Source organism: Dromaius novaehollandiae, chromosome 20 (assembly GCF_036370855.1).
Source record: "Dromaius novaehollandiae isolate bDroNov1 chromosome 20, bDroNov1.hap1, whole genome shotgun sequence".
Classification (NCBI taxonomy): domain Eukaryota; kingdom Metazoa; phylum Chordata; class Aves; order Casuariiformes; family Dromaiidae; genus Dromaius; species Dromaius novaehollandiae.
Window position 1 is genome coordinate 8010127 of NC_088117.1, and position 27815 is coordinate 8037941.

At 50.7% G+C, this 27815-nt stretch overlaps 1 protein-coding gene across 4 annotated transcripts; it reads right to left on the minus strand.

The window, feature by feature from the left end:
- On the minus strand, positions 1-27702 carry SH3GLB2 (SH3 domain containing GRB2 like, endophilin B2). Of its 4 annotated transcripts, XM_064523739.1 has the most exons (12): positions 27302-27698; positions 18775-18916; positions 18281-18409; positions 16924-17057; positions 16375-16467; positions 12056-12118; positions 7445-7468; positions 4444-4533; positions 3826-3926; positions 3348-3362; positions 2205-2466; positions 1-1517 (listed from the first exon to the last, which is right to left on the minus strand). In XM_064523739.1, exons 1-12 carry the CDS (start codon positions 27362-27364, stop codon positions 1410-1412), a joined length of 1224 nt encoding a protein of 407 aa, XP_064379809.1. In that variant the 5' UTR covers positions 27365-27698; the 3' UTR covers positions 1-1409. The 4 variants fall into 4 exon arrangements, with proteins under 4 accessions (XP_064379809.1, XP_064379810.1, XP_064379812.1 ...); XM_064523740.1 differs by lacking the exon at positions 3348-3362 and having other exon boundaries at positions 27302-27492; XM_064523742.1 differs by lacking the exons at positions 7445-7468; positions 12056-12118 and having other exon boundaries at positions 27302-27702.
- Between the last annotated feature and the right edge of the window lie 113 nt (positions 27703-27815).

Sequence of the window (27815 nt, forward strand, 5' to 3'; positions counted from 1 at the left end):
GTAGGTCAGGCAGTTTGTTTATTGGCAAATAAGTGCTGAAAACCATGAGCCCTACATACACAGGTGCTCTGTGCCCTGTTACATTAGAGTGGTCACAATACCATGGGGAAAAGTGCAAAAGATCAATAAACAAGCAAAGGTAGTGTCTGACATACCGAGAGGAGGGTAGTGAACAGAGAACTTGGTGCAGGTGAGTGTTTCTCTTCAATCCAGCTTGAGTTGAAAACTAGTTACATAGCAGTTGGAGTCCTTTAGTTGAGCTCTAGCTCAGAGACTCCTAATAGGATTAAAAGGCATCCGCACCCAACCGCTCTCCCTTTGAGCTAGGCCACCACCACCGCCAAGGGCAGCTTCGATTGTTTAATGGGGAAGAGGGTGAGAAAAGCAGAATCATAGTTGCCTCTGTGTACGGCCAAGAATGGCTTCTTGTTGGAGACACAAGAGCAAGTGGGACTACCCCGTACTGTACTAGGATGCACCAGGTCTGTTCACTGCTGCGATGGGAGGGGAAAGTATTAGTTAAATCAGTGATCTAGGGGGAAAATAAAGTCAGGCTAAAACATCAGCCTGGAACAAACACACTGAAAGAAGAGCCTGGACAATTAACACAGGGAGCAAAGCTTGTAAAAAGGCTTGTAAACTCTTTGCAGTCCACGAGCAGTTTTTCAGAGGAAATGCAAGCAAGATGCATGGTCCCTTGCGCTGAGGTTTCATTCTTGACATACAGGCCCTATGTTTTTGGGTTGGTCTTCTCAACCAAGTTTCCTTCCGGCTTCCCAGCCCAGTTCTACATTGAAGCCATCAGGCACCGCTAGCAGTAAGCATGGCTCTTAAAGCCTTGCATTACTGTTCTTCCACAGGTGAGCAAGATGGTTCTGTTCAACGGGCTTTTAACTCTTAAATTCAGCTTCCTTTCCTTAACAGTTAGAATATGTCAGAGGGTTTGTGGGACACTTCCCCACGGGAATGCTTGATGATTTGATTCAGGCATTTCTACTGCAGAACAGAGGATGGGAGGGGGAGACGGGCACTAACCAACACCAAACACAAGGGGAGTGTAACAAACTCCATGAGCAGCTGCTGAAGGAGACAGTTTGCTGGCCCTGGGAATGCCACTGCAATAAACAAGACTAGGGTAGGGTAGAAAAAGAAAATCAAGGAATCTTGCATCATCAAGATTAACCTCAAAGCAGGCTGCACTGGTGGTTAGTGAATTCAATCCTGGGTGCCATGAGCCCTTTCCCCAAACCCTACTGTAACAGTTTTACCACTTCTTTCCCACAATTCCCACATTAGCAATGGAGTGTCAACCCTGAAGAGAGCAATGGTCTCTGATGAAGAAATCCGCATTAGAAGTGCCAGGAGATGAGGGGTGCATTCTGCTTGTACATTCTTCTTCCTGGAGACATTTAACTTAACAGTTCCAAGTAAGTGACAGGAACTTTTCCTTTCTGGTTCCCTCTTTCCCCGATGAGCCAATCTGGGTCCATGCCTGGCAGGCTGTACACAGTAATCATCTGGGGAGAGAAGACAGCATCAGACAGGACCTTATTCTGCAGACACAGCCAAGACAGCCAGTCAGATGGGTACTAAAAGAATAAGTTAATTCTTGAAGCTCATTTAGCAGGGATCTGTGCCCTTTCCCTGGAGCCTCCCTGGAGCTAGTCCCAGCTATATCAGAAGATCTACAGGAATCCATCCGGTGATGTTCCAGCTGCCTTTTCATTCTCTGAAGTGGCCTAAGGTATTCTTTGATACAGGGTGGCTTAATGTTGCTGTGTCATCCCTTCTGAACACAGAAATTCAGTCTAGTCACCGAAAGACCTTGGAATTTGCTGAATTGCCTTTGTTCTCACTATGATTAGATCAGGCTCTAGCCAGTAGCTTATCCCATTCTACTCGCATATAAGCTACCTAGGTTTGAGAGTCCCCGTGAAGATACTAGATGCTGGGCAGAGTATTTTGTTAGCTGGGTAGAGTTAGACTCCAGAAGGAACAGAAAAGTTACTGTGGTAATATTCTTAAATACCAAATGGCTATGAACACAAGCTCGGTGCAACTAAGAATGGATACTAGTATCAAGGAAGAGATTCTACTGGCAGTTCCATAAAACATGATTTTTTAGGGGCAGGAAAAGTAACCAAGACCTTGTTGAGCCTACCACTGGGCTGCTAAAATAAATAAATAAATAAGGTGCTACCAACCTCATCTGCAAGAAGTGCCAGTTCACTGCTGTCAGCTGCTTCATAGTCGTAGAGGACTCTGGCCTTCCGTGTCCCGCTGGCAGGAGGCTTGACTTCATTTGGGTTCAGCACACCCTCTGCCACAGTATTAGGCACCCCGACAATTGTGGGCACAACTGGAATGGTAGGCACAGCAGGGACGGTAGCAGCAGCAACAGCTGGAGGAGAGGTAGCAGCTGCAGGAGATGTGGATTCTGCATTGCCTACGAATGTGCCTGAAAATCTTACACAGGAGAGAGAAGAAAAAAAGGTTCAGCAAGGCTCTAGTACGAGGAACCAGGAAAGAGCTACACTGCAGAGGAAACAATGCTCAAGAGTTCCAGCTGCCAGCTACAACAGGTCTATGCTGCCCTTCAAATGGGGAAGGACACTTGGTACTCAGGACCTGAGACTATCCAACAGGTACTATTTGCCTGCTTAATTTTCTTCCAGTATCCTGTAACAAGACTGGTACCTGACTTGCAGCTGATGAGTTGCCTACTCAGGTCACACTTAAAAGGAGCGTTATGCTTTACCAAAGTCACATGCGGACAGCTTTTGTTTCTATTAGAGGTGCGCTACGCCATTATAGCATACCTAGATCCAGAGCAGAAGTGCAGTTGTGTCCACAGGAGCCACTGACAGTGGTGGCTGGAGAGGGCTGGCCAGAGGATATCCCCGCATTTGAGTAGGAGACTGTGGCACAGCACAGAGGCGGGTCTGGGTAGGTGCTATTCTTGGCTCTGCAGCTGTCTTACTGAGTCCCTTGTGCTGTGTGTCCTGGCTCTGCTCTCGCATGTTCTGTCTTATCTGTTTAGCCTGCCAGTTCCTCAGGACAGGGACCATCATTGTTGCTGTTAAGCTGGACACCATGCTTGGAGGCTCCTAGGCTTTCTGGGATCTCTAAGTAGAGATAGTAACTGAATCAGGTCTTGTTTATTTGTAGATTCCCCTTTCTGGACTAGTGCAGTGCAGCTGCTCCCCTTGCTGGCCTTTGTAGCCAGTCTGCAGAGACCAGTCCTAGTACTGTGTCCTCAAAAGCTGCTGGTCCCTGTGAGGGTTAGAGCAGTCACACTGGCTGAGAAAAGAGCTCTTAGAGCCTGTTCTGTGCGACATTTTACTTACATTTCTCCTTTGGAACTGCAAGCATGGAAAGGAAAGCAAGAGTAGTGAGCGGTCACAAAAAGGCAACGGCCCCTCCTCGGTACGATTGCCATGCAGATGTAATCAGGTAACAGACAAAATAGCCCTACCCACCCCCACGAGACGTGCAGCCAGTGGCACAGAATTAGTTACTGCTGCTGCTGATCACTCAGGCTTGTTGCTTGGCAGCAGGAATTTATCTCCATTGTGATTTAATTAAGAGGAGGAATGTTCTGACTGTCTTGCCTTCATGTGTTTAAATGAACACATAAAACCCAGATGAATCCCATGGCTCTAAATGCAATAGTAAAGGGATTGGTCACTGTTCCCTAAGCTCAGGAGCTTCGACAGGGCTTTCAAGCTTCTGTCCAATGTTATGATGGGGGATGGGGGTAGGTCTGAACTAGTGGTAAGTGGATGAGAGAACTAACCCTTACAGAAGAGCACTGCCTTGTCTCACCTGCCCAGTTGCTTCTGCAGGTCCAGCATGTACTGGTAACACTGAGCATAGTAGTTGGTCTGAGACTCCACAAACTCATGGAGACAGCGAAGATGATTCACCTGGAAGGAGAAGGGCCATTAGCTGATCTGTGAGTTTGGGGGCTGGGGCGGCAGAAGCCTCTTCCTGTAGCTACTATCTACCCCCAAGGGAAGCAGACTCATGCAGGCCAGTATTTAGAAGAGCTACTTGGTTGGCTTGAACGCACGCATTTGTCAAATCTGGGGATGCTGCATAGGCCCAGGGTGACCTTAGAGAGGAGGCTTCTCCTGGTGCTCTGATAACACCTGTGTGGCTAGCCCACAGCTCTAGTGAGGCAAGAACAAGGTTCTTCTAGCTCGGAAATGCACTGAGGACTGCAGAACTGCTGGCATCACAGTTGCACTACTCGTGCATGCCTCTATGCTTGCTCTTTGAGCTATGCAGCTCATATGAGGAGGTTGCATCCAAGTTTATGACCTCTTCTACCTCTGCTCCCAACATAGGCCTCATCATCTTCTTGGCATCCTTCTAGAAATGAGCTGGGAGTCACTGCAGTCCTTGTAACCTGTACCCACCCCTTAACCTAGGAAGACTCACATGTGTGCTGTTGATCCCCTCTAGCAGGAGACGTGTCACCTCTGCCTGTCGATCAAACTCAGTCTGAGTGAGCCGCAGCTCGTGTTCGGCCTGCAAGATAAAGCACAAGGGGCTCAAGACAGCACAAGGCAGGGACGCCCGTGCTGCCTCTTCCAGACAGAGGCAACCCCCCCCCCCTCCTTTTTCGGCACTGAGACAAGGGTGCTGTTGGTTCAGTAGGATCCATATGCACCTGCAATACTGAACAACAGTCACAGACACCCTGGGTTGGGATCCCAGGGATCTCTGGCTGTATTTCAACTTGATTCCTCCTTGATCCCACATGTGATCCACTGCTGTTCATGGAATGGTAGCTGAAGACGGATGCATCAAGCTGAGAAGCTCCTACCCTTGCACAACCAGAGCATGAAGATGAAGAGGCTTTATCATTCCTGAGGTATGTGGAAGGCCAGTCCCATGCCACCACCTGACCCATTACTGTCTGCTATAGGAGTCCCCCTGGAACTGGACAGCCAGTGCTGCCCATCACTAGCTGTCCTCTCCAGAGGGGTCATTGGGATCAGGACAGTCGTCCCAGCCAGCATGCCCACGAGGCTGGTGCTGCAGAGTATTGTGCAGCTCTCCTTGAACCCCTCGCCTATGCCTGTAGACTTAGCGAATGTGAAAGTCTCCCCAAGTTTCTCTCCAAAAGTTGCACTTTTGCCATTTTCTTTTAAATTACCACAGAACACAGGCTGAGGCCAGGGAGCATTTACCAAATGGGTGTTACTAACTACACTGCAACGGAGATGACCGTCTCATTCCAACTCCAATCTAAGGCTCTCCTTTGAAGCTTATTTTGGGCTAAAAGGAGTTAAACAATGGTTATTAAAAGGCAGCTATGAAGCAGACATCAGGAATTCAAAGAAAGATTGACACTTGAGACCCTCTTTACGAAGCAGATAAAACACCTCTCCCACACCGGCAGACAGTGTATTTATATTACGGCACTTCTGCAGTACCAGAATACCCAGATGGCTCCTTGCAAAGAGAAAAGCTCCAGAAGTGTTAGAGCAGTCAGATGCTCTAGTGCCTGCTCTCCCCTCCCCACTGCCAGAGGGAAAGGGGTGGCAAACAGGCACAGCTCTCTCTAGCATGCATCATTCCTTAAGAGCACCATGTGGAACATGCCACTTTCCTCTTAGGATACGGCTGTTCCCTTAGGCTGACAGCACTATTGCTGAAGCAATAGTTGCAGTTCATTAACTGTAAACTATCCATTAAGCTACAGTTTACAGGGGAAGAGCAGTAGGGGGGTCTCTGTCCCCCTTCCTTCCCCTCCTCCAGTGGTGTGCAGCCTGCCTCGGTGCAGTGGCTCTTGCGTGGCTCCAGCTGTGGCACCTTTTGCTGGCTTGGAAATGCCCTGATCGTTCTGGCACAGGAGTGGTTTGTCTGGAATTGCCCCCAGAGAGCTAATTCAGACCAACCGATAGCCTCAGAGCAGAGGCCACATCGCAGCGGTGTTTCTGAGCAGGGTCACCTTACAGGAGTCCCAGTCTTCTCAGGTGGGCAAGCGAGAGGAGCTGCTGTGGGCCATTTTGCCTCATATCTCACGTTACCAGTACTGTGGGACAGCTAGGCTGGAACAAAGAAATGCTTTCACTGTCTTTTAATCAGATTTTTATCTATTTTAAGCTACAACTGATCTATTTTCTTGCATCCTCTGTGTGGAAGGGATTATTTAAGGGAGGGGGGGACCTAACAGGAAACATCAGTACAATGCCTTATTAAGCACAGAGATTTTTTGCTCCAGTGAGCAGGGAATTCTGTAGTGGCAGAGCTGTTGGAAACTGGTTGTGACAGGCAGACCCAGCTCCATTTGCCGCTGCCTGGGCTGTGACCCGTTGCCTCTCTCTGCTAGCTCCGAGTTACAGGATGTGCTTTCCCATATAGCCAGCACTGGATGGTGACCTGGGAGGTCCCTTCCAGTCTTGTGCTGCTCCAACACACTGAGAAGTTTGCTGACTCCATCAGCACTTTGGTCTGCTCCACCCAGGGCCGGAGGAGCAGGGCCTTGCATACTTATAGCTGACGCCCATCAGCCCATTTGTTTGAGGTACTGGAGAAGGATCTAAAGTACAGGGTGAGCTGGTTCAGAAACAGCCAGTCTGCTTCCATGATGCATTTAGACTAAGGCAGTAGTAGGTTATCATGCACAGCATGCAGGAACGTGCCGTTCTACCACCTTGCAGTTCAGGCTAGCAGCTGCTGAGTGTCTTTGAGGTATGAAAGGCAATGGGATCCCAGAAGCCCCGTACCATGCCAGAACTCCCCACAGAGCTCACCATGGTCTCTAGTCCACTAGCAGCCCGTCATCCACCTTCATGGATGGAGAGTCACACTGCCCTTGGGGAATCCGGAAAGTAAACAAGATCTGGGGCTTGGCCTTGATGGATCCACTCAGAAGTGAGCGCAGCTCACCCAGAGTCAGCTCCAAGACAGGCTCTGAACCTCCCACCCTCAGCTGGGGCTGTTCGTGGGGAGACCCTTCCTCCGTGCTTCAGCTCTGCTCAGAGCTTTTACTCAGACCCTGGGACAAGCAGGCAAGGGGCTACTAGAGGCTAATGCAAGGCACATGCAAATCAGAGCAGGCAGGGCCTTTGCTACAGGAGCGGAGCTGAATCACCGTTGCGGTGCATCAGCTCTGCTCCCAAGTCACTGGCACAGGGCTCTCAGAGCTGCCTTTTATTACACACACACGCGCCTGGTTCGCCTGGGAAGTCTCTCACACTAGATACAGCCAAATGGCCCAGGGGCACGGCTCTTCCCAATCTGCTATCAGAATCAGATCGAATGTTACAGCTTGAAAATCAGGAGCGGGGCCGACAACAGCAATATCCCATTGATCCTCTCCCTGCATATGTGCACGTACACATGCAGGGAGGCGTTTGCAGCACCTCCCACCCCTAATGCCACTGGCACACCCAGAAGGTTTGAGCACCGTTTTCAGCTGGATACTTACTTTTTCCACCTCGTCGCTCCAAAGCTGTGGGGGCCACAGAGCAACAGGAAAGGAGATCAGTGTTGGAGACGTCGAGAAGCACTCAGCATTAACACCAGTTGGCAAGGACGCTCCGTGGACGCAGCAGGCCAACTCCGGGAACAAGCTAGCCCTTCACCCAGCAGCAGCTGCCAGCTCTATGCTCCCTCACCTCATTCCTGCACCCCTGAGCTCAGTTTTGCAGTGGGAGAGCAAGTCTGTGCTGCTGGAGCCAGTGCTCCAGCTCTGCTCCCTGCCAGCGTTTTCACAATAACCCCATTCAATGGCCTCCAGGAAGAACAGGATTAAGCAGCAGCTGTGCAGGGAGCACAAGCTGCCCAGGAGTTCTCCGAATGGCCTGCAGAGGTGGTGTGAAGAACAGCCCTTCTTGTAAGCTTGGGGAGAGGCAGGCAGGCTGCTTGAGCCCACAGCAGGGCAGGATGGCTCACACAGCCTGGCAGATGCTACCATAATCCAGACAGAGGCCAGCATTCCTCACCCACTGGTCTAGAGAGCTCAGGTTAAGGGGATCTTAATCCAGCTAGCCCACAGCTACCCAGTGGGCATGTTTAGCTACAGGAAGATGGAAGGTGTAGCTGGATGTGGCCTCCGAGCCATACAAAACATCTTCAAGCTACTCTCTCTGCTTTCTGCCCTGGAGGCTTTCTTCTAGCCCTGCCCATGCAGGCAGGGGTGTCTGCCCTACATCTGAGGGTGGGCAGCTAATGCTTGGACATGGTCCCCCCAGCAAAAGTCTCCCATCCCCTTGCAGCATCACCCACAAGAGAATATTGGGGCAGTGCAACGCTGCCAGCTGCTTGCTGGGATCTGGCTCCAGGACATGAAACAATCGACAACAAAAAAAGTCACGCACAGCGCTGGGAAAGGGAGAGAAGAGGCAGAAAAACACACTGATCCTTCCCAGAGGGTCCTCGGCCAGGCCTTTCCTCAACAGACAACTCCCCTCAGCCCTGGCCCCAGTGAAGAGGAAATCACTATGGATCAACTGGAAGTGCACCAACCTGCTGACTACACCCCACATCAGTGGGACAGGGGAGATGGCCTCCCTAAGGCTCTCAACTTCACCCTCAGATGTCACCTTCTGTCACCTTTGCAGGTCAAAAGTCCACCATGGCACAGTTGTACCTGTGTTGCAGACACCTGGGAGCTGTTGCTGCTTGCCCTATCAGCACCAGCAGAGCCCCAGTGGACAGCACAAAGCTGTAGAAGCACCAACCAGAGCTGCAGCTCTGGGATGATGTGTGGTTCTCCCCACCTCTGTGCTGCCCTCCATGGAGACAGGGGCTACAGTCCTAAGCCACCCTACCTGAGTAATGCCCTCCACCAGCACAGGGAAAGGGACCACATGCTGGATGTTGTGGTGGTGGAGGGAGAATAGGCTCTGTTTAGGCCCAGGATCTCCCTGCTGAGCCTTGCTGGGGTTCACTCACCAGCAATAGCCCTCAGGTGGGCTGAAGTAGCCTCAGGTGCAGCAGCTTTGGCCAGGCAATATAAGGATCATCTGCAGGTGCTGCCTGCATTAGTGAATGGCTGAAACAGGAAGTGGTTATGTGGGACTTTGGCATCCTCGGTTCCTGTTTTGGCTCCTATTCTGTGGCCTGCGGCTCAGTTCCTGAGGTACGTAGCCTGTTTGGCACCTCTTCCTTACCTGAGTGGAGTTACTGTAGCCAGTTCCCATCTAATCTAGCAAGCTGTCCCTGTTGCAGTGCTAAGGTAGCTGTGTACTGAGGCTAGATGTTTTCCAACTTGTAGATGGATGTTTTGTCATTGCAAGCCAGAAGTGGGCTCAAATAAGGTCCAGGCAATTTCAGCCATGCTTGGGGATGCAACCCCCTTACCCTTCTCAGCATAAGAGCCCCTCCTGAAGAAGGGACATGGTGGAAAGATCCTCATAGGCAGCTGAGAAGCAGGTTCTAGCCTGAACTGCTGCTCTGGTACCTCAGTCCCTGTGGTGCTTTCAGGTAGTTTTGCTTTGCCAAGCTCTATCCCTGGGTTAAGGCACTGTGTGGCTCTAGTCAGAAGTACTTCAGAGAGCTTGTGAAACAAAACAGGGCCATGACCTGCATCTTTTCTGTCTTCTTCCACCCCAGGCCTCATCTTAAGCCAGAGGAACCCTCTTTAAAGTACTCAATATGCTTTTCTTGGAATCATTCCTAGGAATTTAGAGCACAGCAAGGGGCAGGGTCTGAGGGAAAGGAATACTTAGGCTTATGCAGCCCACGTATACTCTCTTACACAGCAACAAAAGGTCAGTGTGGGGGAGAGGAGAAATGGCTCCTCAGCCTCCAACTCATACACAACTGGGCTGAGACAAGGTCCCTCCTTGACTCTAGGTGTATCCATTTCTAAGCCTTCACATTACAGAAGACAAATAAAACCTTGTTATCCACCTCTCCAAAAGTCAAGATAAGTTTAGAATTGAAATCTGAGTTCAGCTGGCCCTGCCCAGTGTTTAGAGGACATGGGCCAGGAAACAGCTGACCTGTTTGCTCACCTGCAAGACAAAGTTGTTACCTGGACATAAGCAATCCCTCCCTTCAGAAGGGAACAGAGCTCAAAAGTAAGGTTAGCAGCAACCACTGCTCTACAATCTCAGTGCGTACTGACAGCCAAGTAGCAAGTAGCACAATGGACTCTGGCCTGGAAGAAAAGCAGAGCAACAGTATGAAGAGCTCCTACCCTGCTGCAGTGCCTGGCCCTTTGGGATGAATGCTGGGATTAGAGAGCTTGTTGCAAAGTAGTTCTGCCACAAATCTGGGGAGCAGTCTGGGCCCAGCTCATTTTTCACTTGTTAGAGAGATGCCAGTTTTACCTCAGTCACCCCTGCTCATGCAGACTGGGTCCAAGGTGGCACTTTGACCACTGACTGCAGCCTCTAAAGGAGGTAGTTTTGGAAGCCACAAGGACTACTACTGGCTAGGGTGTTTGCCACAAGGACTCCTGATAGAGGTACTGCAACCAATAAGTGATCAAGGTCAGTGTTGACTGCTTATCTAGAGCAAGTCTGTGTCCTAGAGCCCTGCCTGGAGTTCACTGACCCCTGTCATTGTTGCTGCCAGAGCTTCCCTAGCAGGGCTCTAAAGACTGACCACTCGACTGGGCAGAGATCTACCAGGGTAGACACTTGTAGGCTTAAAAAAAGAAAATCCATTTCCTATGTTGTGTTACTGTACTTGGCATCTGCTCCCCAAGACAGCTCTATAATACAGCAGACAAACTTGCAGTTAGGTGGCCACTAGAGATGTAAAAGCTCAAGTGAGCATTTGCATACACTGCAAGATGCTGCATGTTACTAATGCTTGTTTTCAAGTCTGTTTTAGAAAGATTCAGGAGATCAGCAGGCTACATTGATCTAATCAGAGCTATTCAGAGGCAAGGAAAGCCTAGTTTCTCTCCCCTCTTTCTCTTAGAGCTCTGTTTTAGTCCATTACTGCAATACCTCTACTGTCCTTGGAACAGACCTCTTCCCAGCAGAGAAGGCAGAGCCACAGGGTGATTGCTAACTGCTGTGCTAGAAGAGGTGGAGACTGAGCAATTGCTGCAGCATCCCCCAGTAACAGCTTCTTTCTAAGGAGCCTTGTCACCCAGCCAGTCATGCTTTTTTTTTTTTTTTTTTTTTTTTGTGCAAAGCTGTTTCTGATCCCAGTATCACTCTCCAAAAAGGTCAGGACAGATGCCCCTGGGAACTAACACTGATGCTATGAGCCCAGACATGCCTTTCTCCAAACGGGATGTTGCCCATTAACCAAAGCCAACTTGGCTGGGGCTGTCCTTTTCCACATCTGCAGATCCCCCTCCCCAGCCCTTCTGCCCCCTTATTCCATTAGCAGGCATCAGTGTTGTTCTGAATGCTATTTAGGAAGCAAGATGATCAGTTTTCAACATTTTAACGAGAAATGTGACATCATGTAATGGGAAGCCACGAGCACAGCACAAAGTCAATTGCTTGACCACAACCACTCAGTGCAACACACTAGAGATGCAACAGGCTATGCACCGCCTGCACGTCTGGCTGTGTTACAGCCACCAAGGGCTGCCACCAGCAGGCTAGGCCCCAAGTTGACAGAAAAATAGACCTCTATTTGCAGAATAGATAAGCCTGTATCACCATCCTGCTGGGTTATTGGTACCATGGGTGGCAGAGAGACTCCCTCCACCCTTTCCTTTCTTGATCATTCTCCAAGGCCTCTAAGCACTGACACTACAGCACTGATCAGGCAATCACACATGTGATGTTACCAGTGTTATGGCTGGAACCACTCAGAAAGGCTAACCTTTCCAATTAGATTTTCTTCCAATTGCTCCGCTAGCAATAAAAACAGGCACGTTCCCACCGGAAATGGGGAAGAGGTGGAATGGGGAAAGAAAGCCAAACAGCAAAGTGCCAAACCCTGACACTGCACCCCTGCTGGGGTGGATCTGCATTCTTACGGTTGAGTCAGAGGAATCCTAGGCAGCCCATGTCACATTAAAATGTTGAAAACAGCAGAGCGCTCTGTCCGAGTTGAAGTCGGGTGAAGAGAGGGGCAGGAAGAGGTCGGAGGGGCAATATCTAGGAGGAGGCAATCTTACCGCTGATGCGCTGGCGGAGAGAACGTAATTACGAGGTCTAGTCTCCTGAAAGTCAGGCACAGCCTGGGGGGGGAATAGAGTTTCATGTACAAGTCATGCAGAAGAGCCAACAGGAGTCAGTCGGGCAACAGATGGAGGAGGGGGCCAGTGCTTCCCTGTCTGTGCTGGGAGCGTAGTCCCATTTCCCTGGGGCTGCAGGAGGGAGGTCTCCAAACAGCTTGGGCAGTGATGCATGGAAACTCCCTCAGGTGGATGCCAGACTTGTGCAAGAAGAGATGGACTGGCTCATGCAGTCACACTGGATTAGTTCCACCCAATACTTCAACAGATGTTTCCAGTGTTAGAAACTCTGCCTGTACTTACAGCTATTTGCTCAAACAGTGCCAGAGTGGAGAGGAGACAAACAATCCTGAATGCATCTCCCATTCCCTTGCAGCCAGCAGGTTGCTCATCTCATGCTGCCTCAGTTCAGTGGGGAGGACCTTCCTTTCCTTTGCTTCCCACCACTTCCTAAAAGTATCCCTGTACAGGGCTTTGGCTTTTAAGTGGACACGTTTACTAGCATCAAAGCATGTTTTCCACAGTGCCTCTTAAAGGCAGAAAATAAACAGGCAGAAGGGAGACACTGACTCATCTACTTGTTTTTACTCTCACCAAACCTCAGGGCATGTTTCCACCTACCAGACTCAGTTCTATTATTTTCAGCAAGGGCCTTGGCTTGGCCAAAGCAGATTTAGCCCAAGGCTTTGCTGCTGTCCAAAGACAGCGCACATTTTGCGGTCTAGAGGTCAGAAAACCACCAAGCCACCTTCTCCATAGCTGAACCTCTGCCCTGGGACAGGAAGGCTTAAGCACTCCAGAGGTTTTCCTCACTGGGAACACAAATGATCCAGTCCACCCCCACAAGCAGTGTGGGTTTGCTAACCATCATATAACATGGTCTATTCAGCTAAACTCAGCTTAGGCTAGCGTCACCCAAAGAGACAATCCAGCCTGTTTGCTTACATCAGGACTATCATCAGTGCAGTGGATCATGGCATGGCCTGGCCCTGGTCAGCTTTCTTTCTGCAGTGAGCTGGGGTGCAAGGCCAGCACACAACCCAGCTGTAACCCCAGTTAGATCTGTAATCCTCTTGGGCCCCACATTTCCTCTCCCTGGTTAATCTCTGTGCAGCTCACCCAGATCTACTTAAATGAACTGACCTGATTTGCTGGGAGCTGCAGCAGCCCCAAGCAGCCTGCTGAAATGAGTGACCAGTGTGTGGAAAAGCACTCACAGTCCCAACAAGATGAGATTTTAAACCATGTAGGAGTTTGGGGGAGGGCAGGAGGAAGGAATATGGAGGAGCAATTCCTATTAAAAGTGAGTATAGGGAGACAAATGCATCAGAGATATTTGAGGCCATTACAGCGAGTAGGCTTGATTCCTCCCCATGAGGCGAGGGGATATTTCACAGAAATAGCTTTTTCTTTTGTTTTAAAGATCAGCAGCAACTTAGAAACCTCTCCTCCCATTCCCTGGTCTCCAGGAGTCCCCAAACCAGCCATATAGCACATGGGATGAAGGAGGCAAGCTGCTCTTTCACTCCTATGCATGGGAAAGTTGTATTTGCAAGCAGTGGTCAAATGGACCCCCCCACCTTTCACTGTTATAGTGGAGAAAACAGGCAGAGCCCTGGAGCCTGGAGAACAGAAAAGCACCACAACCAGATCAACCTGCCCATCATTGTCTCTGGACTGTCTCTGCTCCAGGAGAGGGACTTGCTACCCAACCTCCTCCTGCCTGGAGCTGGAGGAGCCTGAGCAGGTCTTTATGCGAGACCCTGCCTCCCTTGAGCACTGCTTGCAAGCAGCGATAATGGGACCAGTGCATGCTCCAGAGGGGCTGCAGGCAGTTGACAGATGCTCTGGTCTTTCTGGGGCACTTTTCCCAGGCTGCTGTAGCCCTGACCACATTCAGTACATGCTCCAGGGCCAGCCCCTACAGGACAAGGGAGACAGGAATTTTTGCTTAAAATGGGAAAGAGACAATGAGAGGTGTTAAAGAAAAATCACAGCACTGTTAGCGCAGTCAATACTCACATCTCCCTCACACTGAGCAAATTACAGAGAAACAAAACAAAAAGGTTAGTAAACAAAACAGCATTAACAGGAAGGACAAAGCACAAAGTCCAAGGGAAATGCATAAGCCCGGACACTTGAACAGCAGCTCACAGGTCTGGGCAGCAGCCCACTTGGAGTGTCAGTCATAGACAGAAGCTGCGGGAACACAGGTTTGCACTACACAGGGGAAAAGCGGCAAGAGACTAGTGAGCTGGGAGAGATGCAATACTTTGGGCCAGCTTGGCTGGAGAGGAGGTGCAACAGAGGACTCCAGGCATGTCACGAGGATGACAGTGGTCTAATCATGCGTTAACATGCCTAGGGCCCAGGGCAGCAGTTCTTCTCTCTGTGCTGGGAGCTTCCACTCGTGCCTTTTCCTCTGGTAGCCAGTGAGGCAGCCCTGGGGATGGAGATCCTGCTTTTAAGCTAGGCTGGGTAAGTGATGGGTGCCCACAACAGCAGCTGAGGTTGCTCTTCTGTTGTAGTGACCTCTGTTTCAAAGAGGCAGTCGCATGTAGGCAACTGCACTGCTGGAACAGCTCAAACAGCTTGTGCAAACACCATGGAAAGGCTCAGACTGGCTCTACACCCTGCTGCTCCGGGGGAAACGAGGTTTTTTCCAGCTACAGGGAAGCCCCTCACCCAAAGGTCTGGCCTTTCGGATGCAGCTGAAAGGCCCTGAGATCACTTCATGTAGGAAGCAAGGCAAAGAGGGAAGGGGTCAATGGAGGAAGCACAGGAGGTGTTTGAATTTTTACTCTGACTTAAGCCTAAGATAAAGCAGTGGCCAGTATTTCCCTTTGAGACCAGGGGACCATCTCCTTCAGGAGGGGAATCGGGGATCTCTGAAGTTACCCTCAGTGGATCTGGGAGACCTGACTGCTTAGAGGAGGCTTTTTCTTTATATTTTTTCTCTACTGCCTTGTTCAGGGCCTTCCCACATAGGCATGAGTACTGTTAGCCTGTCAGACCTGCTGATGAAGGCTGCTGAGCTTAGCGTGGCTCCCCACATTGGGTGGGCACAGAGCTGGAGAGAAGGGAAAGCCCCAAGGAACCAGCCATCCAAGGAGCTGCAAGGCCAGAGGCCCAGCCAAGCAGGTGGCTAGAAAATGGGCTCGTGCCAGGGCTCCCGGGTGGGTATCCTAGTGCATCCTGGGGACTGCCTGACAAGGATTCCTGCTTGTTTTGATCGAACACATTTGCTAGTTGAGCTCCTGGCCCCGGGCTAGAAGCAGAACTTGGCAAGTCTTTGTGCCAACAGCCAGAGTAGTACAGGATGGCAATCTGCTTCAACAAGGCCCTCCAGGGACTCCATCAGTGCATGACTACCTGTCAGTACCTCCTGCCACCCTGCCTCTGCCTGGAGAGAGCAGAGCTCTAGGAGGTACCTCAGGCCCAGGGAACATCACCAAGCTGACAGATCTCGTCAGCCTCATCAGATGAGCACTTTGCAGCCCACGTCCCTATTGCTCAGGCCTGTGGACAGGGGGATACTGGCTAACTTACCAGTCCCTTCTGCTCCACAGTGACCTGGGAATTTGCTAGTTTACTAGCTGTTAATTTCCCAAGGCCAGAGAGCAAGACCAGCCTGTAACTAGACAGTGCCATGAATTAAGTCATTGGAGAAGCTGGAGGAACAGCTTCTTGGTAGCCAGTCTGATTCTGGTCACCATTCTCAGACTCTCCCAGCACTCCTGCATGGGGGAGGCTGAGTTGGCAGAATCATAACTAGTTTGAAATTCTGGGACTCCTGCAGAGATCCAGCATGCTTTCCCCTTGCACACATTCCAGCTCAGCTCTCTTTTGGCTTGCTTGGAGACCCCAAGGGAAGTTTTTAAACAAGTTCTCAGAAGATGCAGCCTTGTAGTTACTAGCACAAGTCACCCAGCCAGAACCTGACCAGTGAGGAGCCACTGCCAGAAAGCAGGAGCCTCTGTCAAGTGGGAGTGTCCAGATTCTGGCAGTTCAGAATTCACTTGTTGAAACAACTACCTGATGGGAGGACATCTGAGGAACGGGCACGTGGCTCCTACAGTCAGTTCCCTTACACACCAGGCTGATTCCTCCTCCAGCCTTGCAGGAACCCCCACCCATGCCTGCCAGAGCCAGGATTCAGTAGTGAAGCCTGACTGTGGTCCTGAGAACATGTGGCATTGTTGATGTGAGCCAAACCCCAGGGCCAGAAGGACAGAGAGGGGGATAAGGGGAGAAATTACCGCTGCTTTTGCCTCGGCAGCTTTGGCTTTCTTCAGCCTGGCTTTGCAGGCATCCAGATCCAGGCGGCGGTTCTGCAGGATCCTCCGCTCTTTCTGAAAGGGACAGAAGAGGGGACTAGAACAGGTTGCTTAGGAGCTGTTGAGGAGGGAAGGGACAAAGTATCATCTAAAAATCAAATCTATTTCCTTGGGAAGTGTGAGAAAAGCAGCTGCTATGTTTGCCCGGCTAGCAAGAGTCATGGGCCTGACTGCCAGAGGGATACAGGCTAACCTGGAGACAGGGCTATGGGCTGGTTGTGCCCACCAAGCTGCAGAGGTCAGGAATACCTTATGTACACCAAGTAGCATGGCAGGAGAGGGAGCCCAGGGCAGATCTAGGATTGGGATTCCTGTTCTTCTATCCTTGCTTTCTCCAAGGGGAGGGTAGATGTAGAGTCTTCCTTTCTCATAGGGAAGGAGGATGGGTTCTTCTGGCACTGTTTCCCTCTCTACCCACCCTCCTTGTGTCTGGTGATCTGATGAGCTCCCCTTTCTTGCTACGATACTTACAGAAATAGTTCGCCAATCCCCCTCTAGGAAGTTGCGCAGTGGGGTCAGGAAGTTGATGGAGGCAGAGTGGATGAAGTCCCGTTCTGCTGCACCTAAGCGCCTTTGGGTTTCTCCAACTTTTATCAAGGTCTTCCCTGCAATGATGGGAGCTATCAACTCCAGGAGAAACCAATTAACATTGTGTTGGCTTCAGCCAGCTCACCCAGGGCTAACAGGCTCCAGTGTTGTGGGACAGAGTACACAGTTTACCAGGCCTGAACAAGGTGACCATGCCCTTGCCATATTAGTTCACAGTCCTATCTGCAGTCTGCCTTTAGCCACTCCCAATGCGGCTTTGATCTTATCTGTTGAGGTACTTATTCCACTGCCATTCTTTTACTATTACACCTGCCAGAAACATGCAACAGCCCAGAGTCTTGGGCAGAATGATATTTGTCTGTCCCATAAAAAAGATGCACCCAGGGCTGGAACAGAGGTATGGGAAAAAAAAGCAGCAAACTAAAAACCAGAGCAGGAAAAAAAATGAGTTGGTTAGGACCCAGCTGGGGCAGTGCTGGCTATAGATGCAGTTACAGCAGTTCTGCCTGCAACAGGACTCACTATTGAACAACCATTGATTTTGGAGAGCAGTAACAAAGCTCATAGGAGAGGCAAGGGCAGCTGGAATTTAAGGCAGTGTTTCTGCGCAGGTCTGCTGCTTAAAGAAGCCCCAAGTTCCCCCAGGAAGGGGAAACTGTTAGGTTTTAGGGGAAGAAAAACACACCATGTGATTAGGAAGGGCGCTGCTGAGGCCTGTTGCCAAGCACCAGCATTCACAAGTCTGCCCTCCTGTTCTCTTACAGCTGGAGAGAGATTCCCCCCTTCACTTGCAGGACATACTTAAAGGATAGTTTTGTTCCTGTTCTCTCAGGAGAACTAGAAACCCCTTTAGACAGTCAAGCCGGACAAACCATTCAGTGCAACTCCCCTGTTCATGCTAGTTTAGAAAGCCACAGACATAGCAAAAGTGCTTCTGCACCTTGTTCCACTAGCTAATGTGGATCAGCATCTGTTTCCCCCCTAGCCTGCCAGACTTGAGGGCTATATTAGGGATGGGAAGCCTCCCCCCCGCCCCAGCACAGATGATGCTTTGCTGCAGAGTAAGACTATCTTCCTACCAAGGTGGGCTATTTGCTACTGTGCTGGAGACCTTTCTCTGGCATCAGCCCTGACACACTACTAAGGTAGGTGGCTGTGTGTGGGGCAGGCCAGCCTGCTCACTTGCAGGAGGCAAACTGCAGAAGTCTTGACTCAAAACAGTAGTGGGGGCAAGCTCGTAGAAAAGGATAACTTATAGGGCTTAATCAGGCTGACTTACCATAAGGTGTCCCTGGTCCAAAGTCATTAGCTGCCTCTGTCATGTACTGTGCCAGCAGCTCCCCATTGGTGACCCGGGAAGGCACCTTCCGGTCAAGCTTCTCGTAGAGGAATTCTTCTACTCTGGCACCTGGAATGAGGATGCCACTGGCTGTTACAGAATAGAGGACAGACAGGGGCCCTGAAAGTGGCATTCATGGTGGTCCACCCCATGTAGTTCTCCAACATGGGTTGGACAGCAAGCCCCAGCACTGGGAGAAGGTGTCCCCTCCCTTTCCAACCACCTCCTAGTCCTCAGGAGCACTGCCAGGCTATGTAATGCAGCCAGTAATCTCAGCTACCTGGAGAGGAAGGACAGGCCCTGCAGAGAGAGGTTGTTTCCAACCCCCACAGCCTCGATGGAACAGGGCTCTCTGCCAGAGGACGTCTTTTAACCCTGCTTGAACTGCAACAGGGACACTGTGTCCTTCAAGCATTAGAAGGACCTGGGCTTACTAGGGTTTGGCTGTAGCAGAACCTCAGTCTGACGCAAGATCTTCTCTGTCCAGTTCTTAGTGCAGTCTGCTCTGGCCAGAAGGTTTTCGAAGTGGGCATCTAATTCAGTCTTCTCAGCTTGGCCCAGCTTTTCTTCTGTAAACTGCAAGAAGGAGGTGGTCATTAGAAGGTTTGTTCTACTACAGCAAAGTTACCAAGTACTATAGTGCTAAGAGACACCGAGGCCTGCCTTACGCATCTGCCTTAAAGTGGAGCTAGAAAGCTTTCAAAGTATCCTTCTTTGCTCCCAGGCATCTTTCAGAGGAAGGAGGCATTTTTTTTTCCTCCAAGAGTGGAGCAAGCATTGAGCTGAAATAGAGCCCAGGTTTGAGGTATGTTCCAGCATAAGCAACTTTTAATGAGGGAAGTTGTCTGGTACAAAAATGCTGCAGTTTTACTGCAAGTCATGTGCACATTTAAACAAGACAGATTCCTCACTTCATGCAGGTGAAAAAACTACCCTTCAGGTGAGGCAAGGTGCCAACTCCCTTCAGCTCCTACTAAGCAATTCTATGTCCTGCAAACCCAAAGGGATCAGAAATGCTACTATCAACTCACAAGTCAGGCTTTCTTCCCATCTTACTAGACAACTGCACACATGCCTGTTTCACTACAGGGCTTGAGTGCCATCTGAGAGCCATCAGATCAACAGTGTCCAAGTGCTGCCTCCCAGCTCATCCCCTGCCTTGCTGGCAGTGAGCTGCCAGCTGAGCACCTGAGGTTTAAGGAGGCTCAAACTCAGGATTTAAAGTGGAAATGCTTCCATTAAGTAACAGTTCTTCAGCTCTTGCTTTAGGCCATGTGCTGGCTGGGCAGGCTCTGTAAGCACAGGGTATTCAGAGAAACACTGGTGTCTGACTTTTCTCATCATCCAGATTCATACCGGCAGACTCTCCCCCTCCCTCTGTGATTCCTGTAAGTTTAAAATTAGCAGCAAGGAAAAGCAGACTGTGCAGGTCTTCAGTGTTTTCACACTGGGCAATGACATCTGATATGCAAGATTCATCAGTCTGGAGGAATCAGTGTCAGATGGCATGGCACACCCCCCTGTTGCTTCCCAGGGAGATTTGAGAAAAGAGCCTATTCTCTCTTCCCACCCCCATTTTTCACCTTCTCCTCTAAAGTTGCACTTAATGTGATAAAGTTGTACTTAATGTGATGAAGCTGGCCAACTTCAGTGTTTAATAGTTTTGTTACCTGACCTCTTATTGTGCTGAGCATAGGAACAACTGGTGTAAACTTGCTATGATGCATCCTAAGCCATTGAATCAACCTCTGAGTGAATCTCAGAGGAGACTTCTGCTCTATGTGGAGGGAAAGCACGTCTATCACATAATACAAAAAACCCCCTGCAGTTATCACATGGCCTGGTGGAAGTCAGTGACTTTGTGCAGAACAGACTCTGTCTTCCTGCTCTTGATGGAAGCCAGCATCTTGTGGGATCACACCGGGAAGACCCCTTTAGACAGCTATGCCACGTGGGATCCTACAGACTTCACAGTTTTTAGTCCTTGTTGCTGGCCTCTGGTGCCACTGCTCAGTTATCAGAACATGGTACAGCACAATAGAGCCTGGCTAAAACTTTTAGTTTAAATACTCCTGTCTGAGCTGCTGATTGCATCCCTTCTCCCCTCGTGTATCCCATGGCTCAGTTCTAGACGAGCTGGGAACCCCTTTCTGTGGGGTCTTGGTCTGCTGCCCGCTGCCCCTCCCAAGAGGCTTTCTGGCAAGCTCCACTCCCGCGGCTGCAGAAAGCCGAGCTGCCGAAGAGTCCTGCCTGCGCCCACGTCCAGAACGACGCTGAGAGCAAAGCGAGATAACGAGGGAGCCCAGAACCAGTGTGGGAGGAGGGCGCGCACCAGACAGGCCTTCAGGAGTCCTGTTACCAACCATGTGCAAATGTTACCAGATATCAGAGATATGCCAGCCCTGCAGGTCTGTTTACACAATGACCTGTTTGGGCAGGATCATGCTACTGCCAGAATTGTTTTGTGGGATTTGTCAGAGACTGACACTGAATTGCAAGGACAGCTCCACTCCATCTCCCAGCCTGGTAGGGACAGACGAGCTGCAGAGCCTTGCACAACTATGGATTGTTTCAGTAATCCTCCTCAGCCCCAGTAGCTCCTGGTTAGCCTGGCACTTATTTTCAGTTCAGTCTTGCCATGGCCTGTGGCTGTCGTTGGACATGGCTAAAGGCAAATTTGAGATGAGAGGGCACTGTCTAGTACCTAACTTGGGGAGGAAAGGGGCAGCACACAACCATTGGGCATACGTGAGCAGCTGACATGGCTCCTTTTGCTCTGTAGCTGTTGGAAGCCCAGAGCCTGTTTTCAGACTCAGCCAGGCTGGGCTGAGTCACAGCCATGCAGCGACCTGGGACTTCCCAGGTATTTGGCTCCAATAATCAAGTCATCTGTTTAAGAGCTTTTTTTAAAAAGTCAAGACTCTCTGATGCAAGCATAAGTCTCCCTCACTCCCTTTTCTCAGGCAGCTTTGAGATCTCATCTCATTTCTAAGTCAGACTCTTCTACCTGCAGTTCAGGCATCCTGCACCAGCATCTGCCCTGGAGCTGTCAGGCCTTAGCACAGTTTCTCGTCAGCAGAAGGTTTTAGTCAGCTTCTTGCAGCATTGCTGCAGAGTCAGTTCACTGCTGAAGCCCTCCAGCAGCTCCGCAGTGCTATAGCCAGGCTCCTGAATCACTCCAGCTCCAGGCTTCTTTGCTACAGTCACAGGCAGCAGCTCCAGGCATCACTTTGCTGTTTTCTGTAACCTTCCCCTTCTTCCAGGGCACTGACAGCTTGGGTCACTCATGCAGCACTTTGCCCGGGAGCAGCCAGGACAGAGTCACTCAGCTCTTAAGTGAGGCGCTAAAGCTGTTTGTCTCGCAAGAAGGCTGAGGACGTCCATCGTGGTCACTGCAAGCCTAGACTATGCCAGAAAGGGAGGATGGGCAGGAATTTGAGTCACAGCCTATGGATGTAAAAGGTCAGGCCAGAAAACAATCTCTTATTCAGGCTTCCTTTCAGAGGTGGAGAACAGGGCACATACATCACAAAGTGGGTGCAAGGGTATGGGAGGCTGTGAGCTCACATGCAGGGAGGCTGTTGCTCAATTTCCACCCAGTTCCCTTCGCGTCTCCCTCACCACTGCCTAGAAGTTAGCTGTGTTGCAAGGTTTGGACCTGGGCGTAGTCTCTCATTGCAGTTCTCATATGGACTGGAGCATTCATCCAGCTACACAGCATGAACGGGAATGTGTGATCAGGGCAGGGGAGAGCAGGACCACATCTTTCAGTAGCAGCTTGCAGATGAAGCTTCCTGCGAAAGCACAGCCATTGAAGGAGATCATGGAAGTTATATCAACTTATCCTATGAGCTGTTTTTTTCTAAAGTCTGGTATAAGTGGAGATCTAAGCTTCCAAGCAGCAACAGGTCTCAGCTGCTGGTGCCCTCTTACATGGCTGCCTAAGTGTCCCTGATGAAAAGGATGTTGAAAGAACAGCGGTTTATGAAGTCTGGCTACCTAAGTCCTTCAAGCAAGGTGCTCTCCCCCCACTTACAGGATTTGTTTCTAGAAATCTGTTTTCATAACACTTTCAGAAATTTGATTCTATTTTTCCTTCCCACTGACAGGCAAAAGATAGTGAGGTTGAGAGTTGCAGAAGAACAAACAAGCTGATCTTAAAGCTTTCTGTCTGTAAAAAAAGCCAGATTAAAAATATTCTATCATCTTGCTGCTTCTGCACTAGAAGCATTGCTGATTTTTGCAGCTCCAAATACTCCAGGTGCCTTCAAATGGAAACCTCATTTGGTTGCATCAAAGGAGTATCCAAGTCACCTATGGGCTTGGTGCACATCCCCCTGGGAGAGAGTCAGGGCAGGCAGAGCACATGCAGCACCTGGGGAGAACCCTGAGCTCTTCAGTTCTGCTGCAACAGGACCAGACCTTTTGCATCTATTTTCTAGAACCTGATGGTTGGGGCAACAGTCCAGCCCTGAACCAGTGCCAGGATCTGTATCCTGGGGTCACCTGCCAAATCATGGTGGTTAGTGGCTCCACTGATGACACCCTGCAGGAAGCATCCCTGCAGCTGGCCCAGCTGAGCACTAGTCCTGTTTTGTGCAGGGAAGCCAGAGAGGTGATTAATAATGCAGGGCAGCCTTTTGTCAAGTGCCACACTCACTCTCCAGGAAGAGGAGAGCTGTGCTGCATTCCAGGGCATCAATAATTCAGCCAAAGGTTGGGTTTCCTCTGGGATGCTTGGCTGGCCAGCGGGAACACTAGATGCATTATCAGGGTCTGTGTGGACAAGCAGGATGACAGATCAGGAGAGCAATACTTGGAACAAGCAAGGATTGCAAAAGAAACAAGATCATGCTGGACTGCAGTTAGGGCAGCTGCCTGGGGCAAATTCCTCTTTCCCCAGGAGAGCTGGTAGACACACTGCTGGGATGTCAGGAGGGTGAGCAAGTGGGGCTGAGCTGGACAGGCCCCTACACTCTACAGCTAGAATATCAGAGGCTGTGCCTGCAGCCCTAATGACTTAGGCCATCAAGGCTATGCTTTAAAAATAGCACATGCCTTGCTTTCTTTGCTGAAAGCATTAGCACCTTTCTCCATTTAAAACGGAGGGTAATAAAATCTCAGTGCTTCCACTGACTTATGTCAGCGCTACATCTGTTTTGCACAATGCAGCATGAGTTAGACTCTTATCTCTTACAGGTCTGTGTGATTTTTCTATACATCTCCCCTCCAGCAGGCCTGCACCTGTACACAGGGAGCTCTGAGTGGCTGCAGCCCCCTTGCAGAGGATGTGGTGGTAGAGTTCAGGCCCTTGTACCATTTTCAAGGTCTCCAACTTCTCCAGCTGGACAACTGTTCCTTGTCAGACATCAGTATAGGGTAATGGTGTTCCACCTTAAATCACAAGGCTCAAACCAGGGCCAGGAGTCTTAAATCAGGAATTCCTGCACCTGCCAGTAGATTGGGGCCAGTGGATTTTCTGAAGCCTAGGAACAGCTTCATAATGCCCAGGTTATTGTAACATTTGCTCTTTTGTTGGTCAGAAGCATGAAAGAATCAGTTTAGGCAAGTCTGCCTCCCACCTTGTACAGTGTCACATTAGAAAAGAAGCCATAGCCATTCAGTATCTAAAAAAGCTATTTGAATCTCAACTGCTCTGGACTGAATACAGAGTATGCTCCAAGCATTTGGTCACCTGGAGTCAGAAAAGCTAGGATGCGAGCCAAGTGAAACTGTTAGAGGACAGAAGGAAGCCATTAACAGGACAGCTTTACTAACTCAGGAGCAAGGCATTCAGGAGAGAAAAATAATCCTGCGCTCATATGTATCCACAGAAGTGCTCTGGCCTGCACCTCTTGCTTTCAAACCCCCTTTTCTTTAGTCACATCCTGTTTCTTATTTTGCATTTTAAAGTGCCCAGTAGCCAAGCCATTAACCCCAGTAAGTTCACAACAGCAGAGTTGAAAAGTCTATTTTATCACCAGAGTTCAGGAAGATGGGAGAGTCTGTCTTTTTTGAGGAGCTGCAAGATTGACTTGCTCTATCTCCAGCTTCTAGCAGTAATTACATTAGCAGTAGGATAAACACCCAAAAGCCATACTCATGCTTGGGCAATTTCACCCAGACCCATCTTCCATCAGGACTGATAAAAGACAGGCACCTACAATTATTTCCAGACATCCCTGAGAAAGTCTGGCTTGCAGCCTGTCTAGAGCAGAGCCATCCACTGTGCTATCTTTGTGGCAAGAGACACCAGTCCTGTAGGCAGGTTGGAGCTCTTACCATAGCTCTCTGCAGAGGTTGGGGGATCAGACCCACTTACAGATCACTGAAAGGTCCAGCTGTGCAGGCAGAAAGGCCTTAGTTTTACTCAAGGAAAATGAAAAGAATGATCCATTTGAAGTTTGTCTGCAGGAGCCAGAACAGAAACTGTTAAGGGCTAAGTGCTGCATCCCTTCTGAGGGGGAAACTGGATGTGACTGGTGATGCAAGTGTCAATAGAGCACATCATTAAGTGGGATGCTGAGCCCTACAACAGCTTTTTTCCATGCAGCTGCCCAAGCCTAGAAGCTTGTCTCCCACTTCCCAAGGCAGTGGAGTTGACTGCATCTTCCTGCTCTACTCCATCTCCAAAACTTTTATCTGCTTTCCTAAAGAAGAACATAAGAGATGCCACAGTGTCCACAGACATGGCCTTGTCAGTGAACCAACACACAATCCTAGGACGATAGTCGATGCTTATACAGCTTTAGGGAGACATTGCACAGCTTTTGCCATGGCCACCTCTGTTCTGCTTGTGCTGGAGATGGGTATGGGCTTGTCCACTTGAGAACACAGGCCCTCCAAACTGCTGGCTTCTCCTTGGGTAGGAGTGCAGCTAACTGGTGCCTGAGCTGGGAAAAGCCATGTAAAGACAGTAATGGTGTTTTCTGCCACTAGCCAGGTCAAGCCTAGGCCTAAATCTTTCCTGCTCGTCAACCAGTGCATGCATCAGGTTGTACTTGACAGGTTTCAAACCAGGGCTGCTCCTGCCCAAAGTCTCTGGGAAGCCCCCCCAGAGGCTGTGTGCCGACCCAGCTCTGCCTCCTTGCCCCCTCATCGCAGCAGGCTGAGCAATGCCACAGCACTTCCTCCAGCACAAGTTCAGCTCTTGTGTATTGGCCAGACATCTCAGCCAGACAGTAACAGCTAATGCCGTCTGAGCAGCACAGCACATTACGGCTGGTCCATTTATCTCCCAGTCGCTGCGGTTCCAGTAAAGCATCACTTTGTTAAATGCCTGGAGCTGAAGGAAGCATCCCCAGTGCTACAGAAAACTGAGCTTGTTCTAGCCAGGTCTTATTCCTCTCCTGGAAGATCTGTGCTAAGACTACTGCTAAAAAACCTAACCCTTGTTGCCAGTAGCAGACCTTAACTGTCATTTGTTTCTTGGTGCAGATAGGGCAATGCTCAACCGTGTCAGTAACAGAGCTCTATGGGGAGAGCCCAAATCTGATTATTTTCCCCAGCAACCGCATTTCAAGAGGTGGTTCTCAGCATCAGCGATCCATATTCTCCCAGTCTGCCCTACTTATGCAAACACCAGCACACACTCCTCAAGCACCAGTGCCCCTGTGCCACTCTGTTGCAAGTAATTACTACTGTAATTAATCACGTGGATATTCATATGCAGGATGATATGGAGTAGGTGTAGCAGGCTGGAGCCACTATTTATAAATGCCTCCCTGCTCTAGAATCGCTGTGTGCAGACGCTGTTCCCATGCCCATCTTCTTCCTACGCCTTGTAGGAGTCTCTGATAAATGGTTTTTAGCTTCAATAGGGCTTCTAAACATTTGATTTCTTTACAGTATTTCTTCATTTCTTTTGTTACCAAGGTCATTTGCATGAGAACAGCATCTTTAAGCTCTCCATCTGCTCCATATTTTGCACCTGTAGTTAATATTTCTCTTTTCATAACATATGACTCATTGGCACAAAAACAGGAGGTGATATCTGTTTACAGGAGACCAGCTTCTAAAAGAGCCTGAATTACTCCGTTGCACAGAAGGCTTGGAACAAGCCAGCACTGTTCTGCATGTTTATCAGCCTCCACATAATAGGCAGAACAAGAAGCCCAGCCCCGGAGTCACCAGCTGACTTTCAGCTCAGGCAGGATCCCAACAAACTCCAGCTTGCCTCTCCCCTCTCCTTCTGCCCATCCAAGAGCAGCTTTCCAGCTGTAATGCCCAAGGAGAGGACGCACTCAGCAGCCACATCTCACCACCTGCGGCACGCTTAGTTCTTCATGAGTAGCCAAATTTCTTCAGCCTACAGGGGCCTTCAGCCCCAGGGGAAGCTGTGTCCCCAGCAAGCTCCTGGTATGAAGTCCTGGTGCCAGTTTAGTCCAACCGGACCCCACCAGCTCAATCTCAAGAGCCCTTTCCCAGCACTGTAACAGCACCGTGTTTTGCCATGCCCTGGAGCTGTTGCTCCCCAGCCTCGAGGTTGGTGCATGGACCATGGAGAAGCCCATATCTGCTGCAAACATCTACTGGCAAAAGGGAACGGCTCTGACAGGCCTGGCCGTTGGCACAGACAATCGGCTGAGCAGTCATCTGCAAGATAAGTGCTTGTCCAATGGTTATTACTCCTAAAAGCTCACCTCCACTCTTCCCCCTTCTCCTCCCCTTCAGAAAGTCTGTTTACGAGCAGCCTCCCCGGGGCTGCTTTCTCCCTTCACCTTCACGACGCCCTGGGCGCCCCCTCGCCGCGGGGGCAGCACGCTCCGGCTCGGCTCCCGCTCGGGGTTACCCAGCGCCGCTCAAGGCCATCAGCGCCCAGAGGTCGCTGCTCCCGGCCGCGTCCCGCTCGGCTGCGGGTGGGACAAGCCCGCAGCAGCCCCTCCCGGCCGCCGCCGCGGCCCCGCGCTCCCCTCGGGCCGGGCCCCGTTGCCATGGCGGCGCGGGGCCGCCCCCGCTCACCTGCACGGCCCGCGAGAAGAAGACGCCCGCGTCCGACGCCAGCTTCTTCACGTTGAAGTCCATGGTGGGCGCCGCCAGCCGCCCCCGCCGCGCCGCGCCCCCGCTGTCGCCGCGGCCGCCGCGCAGCCCGCCCTTTATAGCGCCGATCGATGCCCTCCTCGCGCCGCGCCGCTGCCTCTTAAAAGGGACCCGGCGACTCCCCCCACGCCCCCGGGTGTCTCGCAGCGCTGCCCCAGCCGTGCGGGCAGCCTGGAGGGACAACGAAGGGAGGAAGCATTGCAGGAGACGGTGAGCTGGGAGCAGCGCTCGCGGGGGAGTCAGTGAACGACTCAGGCTGTGGGGCCTCCTGCGGAGGGTATGGCCCCTTTAAGCAGGGCCCATCGCCTCGAGCGGAGCTGTCAAGCGCCACCGAATGGGCGCTCGCACCGCCCCCCCTCCTTCCCGCCCTGCGGCCGCTCGGCGCTCGTTGCTCAACCGCACTAGCCGCCGCAGCCCCCGGCCGGGCCCGGCGAAG